The sequence below is a fragment of the Trachymyrmex septentrionalis genome, unplaced genomic scaffold (assembly GCF_001594115.1).
Source record: "Trachymyrmex septentrionalis isolate Tsep2-gDNA-1 unplaced genomic scaffold, Tsep1.0 scaffold62, whole genome shotgun sequence".
NCBI classification, from domain to species: domain Eukaryota; kingdom Metazoa; phylum Arthropoda; class Insecta; order Hymenoptera; family Formicidae; genus Trachymyrmex; species Trachymyrmex septentrionalis.
The window spans coordinates 1,587,599-1,597,392 of record NW_017305800.1 but is presented as its reverse complement, the minus strand read 5'-3'; the positions used below and the strand labels follow the sequence as shown (position 1 = coordinate 1,597,392).

The 9,794-nt window shown below is 33.9% G+C and overlaps 2 protein-coding genes across 2 annotated transcripts; both read right to left on the bottom strand.

Moving 5' to 3' along the window:
* Positions 1-3,271: 3,271 nt before the first annotated feature.
* LOC108752721 lies at positions 3,272-4,565 on the bottom strand. The gene is made up of 3 exons (XM_018493754.1): positions 4,477-4,565; positions 3,706-3,910; positions 3,272-3,619 (listed from the first exon to the last, which is right to left on the bottom strand). The coding sequence occupies exons 1-3, from the start codon at positions 4,563-4,565 to the stop codon at positions 3,401-3,403; spliced, it is 513 nt and encodes a 170-aa protein (XP_018349256.1). The 3' UTR covers positions 3,272-3,400.
* A 2,636-nt stretch (positions 4,566-7,201) lies between these two features.
* On the bottom strand, positions 7,202-8,801 carry LOC108752819. Its single transcript, XM_018493917.1, has 4 exons — positions 8,662-8,801; positions 8,404-8,547; positions 7,985-8,291; positions 7,202-7,860 (listed from the first exon to the last, which is right to left on the bottom strand). The coding sequence occupies exons 1-4, from the start codon at positions 8,799-8,801 to the stop codon at positions 7,306-7,308; spliced, it is 1,146 nt and encodes a 381-aa protein (XP_018349419.1). The 3' UTR covers positions 7,202-7,305.
* Between the last annotated feature and the right edge of the window lie 993 nt (positions 8,802-9,794).

Below are 9,794 nucleotides of genomic sequence, written 5' to 3'. Positions count from 1 at the left end.
CGAGATATAATTCGTATTACGAACAATAAAGTGATAAGCCAGCACATTCATCATTTTGTTAGTACAATAATTTTACGAAGACAACAGTTCTACATAATCCCACTGTTTGCATGTTAGGTGGAGCAACGTAATGCTACTTATTAGACGGCGCGCGCCCTTATTAATAATGATGCTAGATCACCGTTGTCTTATCTCGTTATTATTTCGCTAACGGTAGCAAACCTTGTGATCCCGTGATTTTTTATGGTGGACATAATATGAAATTGTATCCCACGTATCTCACCGGTTAAATCGTGCATATATTTACAGAACTTGTTACGCCGCAATTTTGTTCGTACGTCTACAAAGTTAATCACTGATACCGTAATTTTTATTACAAGAATTTTTAATAACTACAACTTGTACAAAAACAATTATTTAGGTTGTAAAATTTTAGTGGCATTTGTGATTGTTTTAAATTGTACACTTAAGTATTCTCAAAGAATTGCACAATAATGCCTTTATAAAATATTTGAATATAATATTTGAATAAAAATAACGTAATTTTTGTCACAATATTAATATATTCTAAGAAAAGAGAAAAAACTTATTATAATTTTTATATTTGTATTTTTAAGAGTTTAAGAATCTAAAGTAAAATAAAAATTTTATTTTGACTAATTTAAAGCAACGGTAGTTTGTTATGTAAGACAATATCATTAAAAACAATATCACAAAATACTAAAATACTAACCCATGTTATAATCGAGTTTGCCGATATGTCATTACTCAAATGCTTGTTATCGTTTTGAATGAAGAGGGAGCAAGCATAAAATGAAAAAAGGGAAAAAGAAACAGGGAAGAGAGCTCAGCCATGATCGGCAAAGAATTTTTGATCAAAGATTATCATTAAATTATAAATAATGGTTTTTATCTGCAGGCAACGCGCTTTAAAAGATCGTCGATACAAGTCCAATATTTTCTTCCTTCAATCAAAATTGAGTTGATATTCGAAAAATTTTGGTTGCTTTAAAGTTTTAATAATAAATTTTCTAAAAAATTCAGCAGACGTTGAAAAAGGCTCATCGTAAAAGATGCAGACATGCTTCAGGCCTACGTTATAATATCGCGATATAATTAGCTCTCCTTAGCATTTTTAACTTCCGTATTTTTGATATTTTTTCTTCCCTGCTCCCTCAAATAAATTTGCTACTTACTCATGTATACGTTTTCATTAATTTTCATTCGTATGATTGTACTAAGATTAAAACACAGGATTAACCAGGAAGCGCTAAGAATAAGAAGATTACTTGATCTTAATGCATTGAGAATAGTATGCTCAAGTCCCACTATACTTCTATAATATACGTATTTGCAAGAATTGGCAGATGTATATTGACAGAAACTGGTTCAGACATCTTGGAAGCGAAGTTTCGAAAATTTTCGACAGGAATGTCCGCGACGTCGGTTAATCCCACTATTATTATCGCGTATTATTATTCCGATCGCTTGCGGGAGCGGCGCGTAGGAACGGCCGGTGGAAATTATCGATGGTGGCCGCGCCGGCGTACCGAGGAGCTGTAAATAACACTTTTTATCGCCCGCGGTCTGGATTTCGGACGGGCGTAATCCTCCGTCGTTTCCCTTCATCCACCGGAGATTTATCTGTAAAAATTTTGCCGAAACAGAAAAAGAGAACACGACGCACCGCCGCGCCGCGTGGCCGCCGCGCTCTCCTTATCGCGCGGGAATGGCAGTTCCCGCGACTCGCCCGGGCCTCCCCGCGCGCTCCGGGACGCGGCATCCGGTCCCCCGGTAAGATTGCCGTACTTGCGCTTAAGGTATCCCTTGCAGCTGACTACGTGGCGGAATGTCGTGCTGGTAAGATGCTCTGGGTGATCTTTACAGGGCCGTATCGAGTGGGGCCGCCCCTCTCGTCTTCCTCATTTTTCTCTTCCTATTTCTTCTCCGTCAAGATTCGAATAATTTTCGTTGACTGTGCGCCTCTTTCTTTGAAGTTCGAACACTTTACCGCGTCCGATCCATTAAACGGACGATTTAACAGATCGCGGTACGTCAGATGTTCCTCTGATGTGATACCGGAAGACTCGGAGAGATCTCTCGTTACGTTGCTTTCTTTGTTGATAATAAAATTCTCTTTCAACATTTTCAGCACGTCTATTCTATAAATTTTATATATATATATATATATTGTATAAATTTGCACATAGAAAGGTTTCGTTGAAATATCTAAAAATTAGACGTGATACACATAGATCTAAATATATGTTGAAGAATATTGAAATAATCATGTAGGTACGCAAGCATGCACGATGATTAATAATGTTGCAAGAAATATTTGATATTCTAGCTAATTTGAGTGTTCTACATAATTATTTTCAGATCTCTATCTACACTGAAAAAAATATACTAAATTTTAATAAATCATTTCTTTAAATATAGCACCGAGCAAATTATTTATTAAATATACAGATTATACATTTCATTATTTGGTACGGAAACCATCAATTTGATTTGACAATCATTTTTTTATTGAATAAATATTTACTTACTGTAAGTAAATGTTTAGATATTCCAGCAAAAATGTCTTTTCGTATAGTTAATATAAATATGCACATACATATATAACGAGGAATAAGGAGAAGGGGCATCATCGCGTGGCAATGGCATCGACGTCGCACGACGATCCGTGCTGCGGTTCGCCGCCGTGTCATACCTGATTTATCGATTGACATTTTTTCGGCAGATTTTTATTACGTTTTGATCCCATAGCGCATACATTTAACCACCAAGCCATTCACCGCGTCCAGGCTGGCCTTTCAGGGTTTTCGGGCCCATAGCTTATCTCTTCGGTCAGGTCCGAAAACGTAATTCATTCGAGTTGTCGCCGATTTAATTTAATCGATTACCTTCCAAAACGACTGTTTGCCGAACACGAACTATTTGTCCTTTGTTTTCATTATTTTCTGTTCGATTAATCTTCCCGATTCTCTTCTGATTTTACGCGCGTTTTAATCTTAATATCTCTACATAAATATGTTTGTACTGAAGTACGGATTAACACGAACACACGTACACATGCACACATTGAATTCTATTCTATATACACCGTTAATTTAATATATAATTTAATACTTTTGAAATTAACCGTAAAGACTTCTTATAAATATAAGTGATACATTATGCTCGCTAATTCCGTGCTAATTAGAAGCGGTCACCTGTTTTCAGGAAATAGGAAATCGATTGCATTTTCGCATCTCACACCGTCTTTTCTTGATTCGCACTTTCAGAGACTCGTCTAATCAAAATTCCTCAGTGTATTTGATCGTTTAGTTATTTACTTTCCATTTATCACGTATGATGTGATCCTTCTTTGTTAAAGAAATGATCGAAACGGTAATCAACGTGCTCGTTCAACGGCCTCAATTATCCTTTGGAACGTGACGGTATCGAGTCCGGCGAAGGGTCTGTCTTGGGCTACGAGCGGAAGGGAGCGGCGTCTTCTTCGTCGTCGGCGGAGTAGATCGTCGAAATAATCGTCCGTGGTCTGTGGTGGATTCACTTTGGCATAATAGAGAGCCGCGAAAGCGCTGTAGACCAAAAGAGCTGCGGTCGCAAGCTGAAGGATACAATAACACGTATATTTAAATTAAAGTTATATGATTAGCCTGGGAAAAATCAGATGGTCGAATCCTAGGATTATACCTGAAAGACGGCCCAGAATTTGTAGCTTCCTTCGTTTATCAAAAAATCATAATAACCGACCCAGTAATCAGTCTTAGGACGATCTATCGCTTTTGTCCGACCATTCTTTTCGTCATTTAAAGTGTCTTCATCGTGATCATCGTGATGGTCGGCGTTGTCACCTTCAGTATTGTAATCCCATCTATAAGCTCTGTTTCGTCTGCTTCTACGGACAAAATGTGGCTTAGTGTTAATGTAGAGTGATAAATTGCTAATCCTGCCTTTAATTAATCAGATTCATATTGATTTAATTTCCCTCTTTTTTCATATGTATACACTAAAAATTGCGCTTTTAAAAAATATTGCAATTAAAATTAACATTATGAGCAATTCCAGAGCAAAGTCCTTTTGAGATCCAAAATTTGCGTCAAAATTCACAGACTACTATTCTATATAATTCTTTATAATTCGTGTTGCATAATTTAGAAATACTACTAAATTAGAATATACATATATGATATGTATAAAATAAAATATATTAGTTATACATACATTAATATAAGCATATTAAATATATATATATATATAGATTCTGTTTTAATTAGGTATTCAATGCGTATTATAGTTTACTTATACTCGTTTCTACTAATGTAGTTTAATTTTAATCTTGATTCAACTAACTCTTTATCTTTTTCTAGTTTTAAGCATTAGAAGATGAAGTGTAGGTCGAATCAAGATTAAAGTTAATCTACACTATAACGAACATTAAGATCAACAAAGAATTGAATTTACCTTATAAATTGTGGGATTGTAGCTAATTCAATAATTGCTGTAGATGTTTCTGTTTTCGAAATCAATCCTTCTGCATTTTCTAGACTCATGTCGCCAGATGCGTGATAAATACAAATCGACAACAGAACAAACTTGCAGACTAATCGACTGTTTATCGATTCTGTGAAATTAGAATATTATTCATAAGCATGGTGTTTCTAGGTGAATCGTTTGATAAATCGTGTAATTGATAAATATTAATTGATTCCGTAGGAAAAAAATGTAAATACATTTCCTTTATTATTTTTTATATAGAATCTAATACTGCAACAAAGTTTTGTTTTTTGAATTTTTTTAAGTTATATTAAAATGATCTTGTGTTTTTTAAATAGAACACTATATTTTTGTTTTAGTATCATGAAAACACAGATAGAAAATAAATTCAAGAGTCTCTTTAAAATGACCTCGAAATAATTTAAAAAGTTACGGCATAAAAATTAATATCTCATGATATAAAATATAAAATATCTCATAAATTAATAATTTCTTGATAAATGTACTTTAATTTGCACAGAATAGGCAGAGGAATCAGTTTGTGTAAAAAAAACATATAGGTATAGTTATTTATTAAATAAAATATATAATTTTTGTATACGATTAAATTCTATGCTTTTATTATACTGACCCGGTAAACAAAAATATAGTGTCTTATTTAAAAAACATAAGATAATTTTATAACCATAAAAAAATAAATTCTTTGCTTTATCAGATTTTATATAAAAAAATAGTAAAGAAAGTGTATTTGCACTTTTTTCGTATCTCGTACGGTTTAGTAGTTATTAAACGGCACTTATTATCTAAAGACATCCTGATAATAAAAATTGCGTACAATCTTTGACGAACATGTCGGAAGTATGGCGATAGTTTTCCAATAAGTAAAATGTCAGCAGCAATTTATTAGCATCTATGCTAGCAAGTTCAAATAGGATATTGCGGCAGATTAACGTCAACTACGCTTTCACATTGAACTCGTATTCCGCCCGCAGAGTCTATCGACATAATCTGACAGCAGATTGTCAGTAGAATCTATCATTTTGTAATCATACAAGTGAAATATAAATTATCGTCACTTCAATGATTATGAAATGACAGACTCCGCGCTCGGTTTCTGCAATCAATTAGCTATCATTACATTTTGTTAACAGATACCAATTACATTTCTGCATGCATTTTGCCGACGAAATTTGTAGTAAAATCTGACTACTTGGTTTCATTCACAATTCATTCGTATCTCTTCAATTTAAAGTAATACCAACCCATGTTAATTTTTAAGATATATTGCACGGTTCGTCTTTTGAAGCACATGACAGCACCATGTCACTTTACATTTGTCACACTACACTATGTGATAGAAGTTCGGTATTTGGGAGTAGCATAGGCAGGAAAGCTTCGAAGTGAAAAACCTTTGGTCTTCTGATGTACTGAATGCGATTCTTGGACCCAGTTTCACTAACAGCTTCATCCGGTATAAGTGCAACGGTAACTGTATCGACAGTAACGTTAAGTACACATAAATTCATAAGCGCTAATTATTCTAATTGTTACAGATCTCTCGCATCGTCGCTTCCGTCGATTCCGTCAAAATGTTCGGCATTACTAAATTTTATTGATTGTAAATTGATTGCAAATGACGCGCGATGTTATCGCTTAGCGATTCTTAAAATAATTATAATTAATGATTAATTTGCCATCGGCCTAAAAGCATACTAATAACTTAACAAAAGATCTGTTCAGTTATAGCAAAAAAGTCTGCTTAGCTTCCTGTTTAATGCTAAACAATAATATGGCTTAACTTAATCTTTGTATGCGTACGTGTGTGTTCGGTACTTGTCAAATACTTATATGATTATATATGTTTTATAAAAATGTCGATAAAATTTGGAATAGGTTAGGCATGTTATCGTTTAACACTAAACAGGCTAAGCAAATTTTTTTGCTATAACCGAACAGATTTCTCAGTAAGTCATTAGCATGCTTTTAGGCCGATCCCGTTGGAACAATATTTTAAACCGGCGAGTAACTGCAACGTGCCTATTAACGATCATTTGTTCGAGCTGTATATACCATGTTTTATTAATTATTTTAGTAATATTTTTATATACTGGATATTTTGATATGCGTTTAAAGAAGTTTAAAGAATAAAAAGTTCAGACCATTTGTTAAAAAATTCAAGAATTTAAAAATTAAAAAGTCAAAACAATTTCAAAAATCTAGTTTTTAGATTGTCTAATTATTATTATTTTTCTTCGTAAGAATCTGAGAAGCAAATTTAAGAATTCATGAAATATTTTGTTGTGATAATGAATAAATTTATCAATAATATCATAATTGATATTGTATATTTATTTGTTAAGTATTGTAAGTGTTTGCAAGAGGATTTGTATTTTCTATTATTTATTTGTAAGTAAATGGGTAACAGTTAATAAAATTGATTATGGCGAAATAGTACGGAAATACAAGTACGGAAATAAAAACGTAGCTAAAAATCAATTTGATATAATTTACTTAAATCTGTATGATATAATTGGTAACTTTTACATAATTATCATATATATTGTTTAATACAACTGTTTTATTTAAAATAAATATAATTATATATGTGTATCTTATAAATAATTATATATTTATCAATGGTAAGCGTTCTTAACAATATCTTATCATGAACTTATCTCTACATATCGTCTATATTGTTTGTATTCAAAAGTATTTAAACACAAATATTCCGGCGGTGAATGATGATTAAAAATATTTGATTTTTTTTCTTCGGATTTTCTTCAGACCACAGTTTAATTAATGTTCAGAAATTTTACCGGATGTTTCAGCAAATCGTTCAATCCCTTCGAGTATTCTTTCAGTAAAATACCACCATCCTTCGCTAGATTCGCGTCTTTTGCGGTGATGCGCGATTTCCTCCAGCTGAGCCGGAAGATTGATCTTGTGTCGGGCGATGCTCTTCAATACGAGCGCCGCTATGTATATGATAAGATAGATGCTAAAATATAGTGGTATATACCATAACTTCTTTCCTATGAAGTAATACGAGTAGGGCCTCTTGTCAAGTCGCTGATCGTTCATTTCTGGCTCTTCCGTTGTGGTCTTGGGATGATGCTCGTGGTATACAGGTACGTGATCGTAAATCACGTCATGATGAAAATTGTGGTGATCGTGCTCGTACGAATCCTCTATGAATGGAGATGAATGATCGTGATGATTCGCAAATTTCATAGGTTTCGACCCGGATCCGTCATTTTCGTATGAAGAAGTTATTGTAAAATCAGAGTAGTCCACTTCGTGTTCGCTACTGGCGTGATATTTGTTCGGCGACGGTTTGTAGGAATCCGGAATCTGTAATGCGATGAGATTCGAATGAGAGATTGAACGTGTTTAAAAGATGAGCAATGAGAAGAATAATTTATTCATTTATATATATCCGCTAATATATAGAATAATGAAATATTTATGTGCGTACGTTATCATCCATAGTTGCGGGTGGATATTTACTGATTATTGGTTTAGATATCGGTGATTCGTCGTCGGGAACTGGGTTCGGACTGTATTCGTATATACCAGGGAAAATCGGACCGGGAAAAGCGGATGAGTTTATGCTCGGAGAACTTTCCGCATATGACGTACTCGCTCCTTTCTGCGGTCTTCCATTTGATGAAGAGAAAGAGTCTTTTTTGAAGAATCCACCCGCAGGTGCATTAAATCGCTGTTGAATTCGCTTTTTGCCCTCGTCCAGCTTAGCTATCATTTCATGATCCAACGTCGAATATCTATACACAATAGGCCATTGGTAATTAATAGCAAATTAGACACAATGGGCCATTAGTGATTAGTTCACCATAAATGATCGACACGTTCGCTGCTGTCAATATCTGAATTTACCTTGGACCGACTGGATAATCCATCGCTTCGCCTTTTTTCAGTTTCGAAGTCCTGGGCGCTACGTACACGGGCGATGCTGTGACAACAATGTCATTTATACTTCTGTTTTCGTTCTCCATGCTCGTATTGTTTCTCGTTACGGGCCTAAGATGCACAGATGTTGCCTCTCACATTCAATTCTTAGAATATCTCAGAGACATTGTATTCTACTACCGACACAGTTACTATCGATATAAAATTAATTTCGATGTTACGCACCTGGTGATCCACGACAAAGAGTCGTGAAAGCTACTTCCTGGCTGTCCGTTTCTCGATACTCTCGCGTATGACGTTACTTCCGATGACAGCGTGGCGTAAGACAGGCGTAGGAAGAGAACCAAAATTAAAATACGTAACATGCTGATATTCAAAGATGAATGGCCATGATTCTGGAGCGAATGTCCTCTATATAGACTTGTAACTGTAACTACCACTTGACCGGCCGTGAATATATTGTCCACATATGTTCAGCATTGTTGTAAGGAACATTTTGACTGTTTCATGTCATAGCTATGCGTTTGTCATTATTTACATATTGTCCGTTTTGCAGACAGGAAGACGCGAGACTAACCAACAGTTAATGCTTACGTTATTACAACGCTGTTTTACTACAATTTCGAGACTGTCGCAGACAAAACATATTCAGCCGGCGCAGCTGCGCTAACGAGAAGAAATGACGCTTGACAAAATAGCTCTAATTTACTTTGCTAACCGTAATAATCCGTTATGAGTTGTGTTGCGAATAAACAGATTGTCTCCCGTTATCGACACTGAGGGAAAGATTCCGGCATTGATATATTTTTATTAACAATATTTTGATAAAAATCCTGATTTATGTACATTGATGTACATATGTATAGTTTGTTTTACTTCATTTTTTGAAATCCTGTAAATTTATAGTTAACTTAACGTTTATAATGCGAAAATATAATATTAAGCAGAAAAATATATTACAGTATTACGTGAATATACAACATAGGATATTTTTTATCAATAACTTATTGCATACACATGGTTTTAAATTACAGAGGACTTTTATATTTTTGATATTCTATCTTTTTAATGAGTGTATTCGTTAATAGTGTATTCTTTTCTTTTAATTTCATATTTTCTATATAAAGTATAAAGTACAAGGTATTAATAGTCGTACGCAGAGTCAGTAAAAGAATAAAAAATATTATATCTATATATATCCATAACTTCACAATTAATATCGTAGAAATTTCATTTCGTACACGTTATTGAAATGAGAGCAGAGAAGGAAAAATATTAACAGAGGAAGATTGTTTGATTATAATATACTGAGAATACATATAATGAGAGAGATTATATTTTACAGATTATGCTGTGAT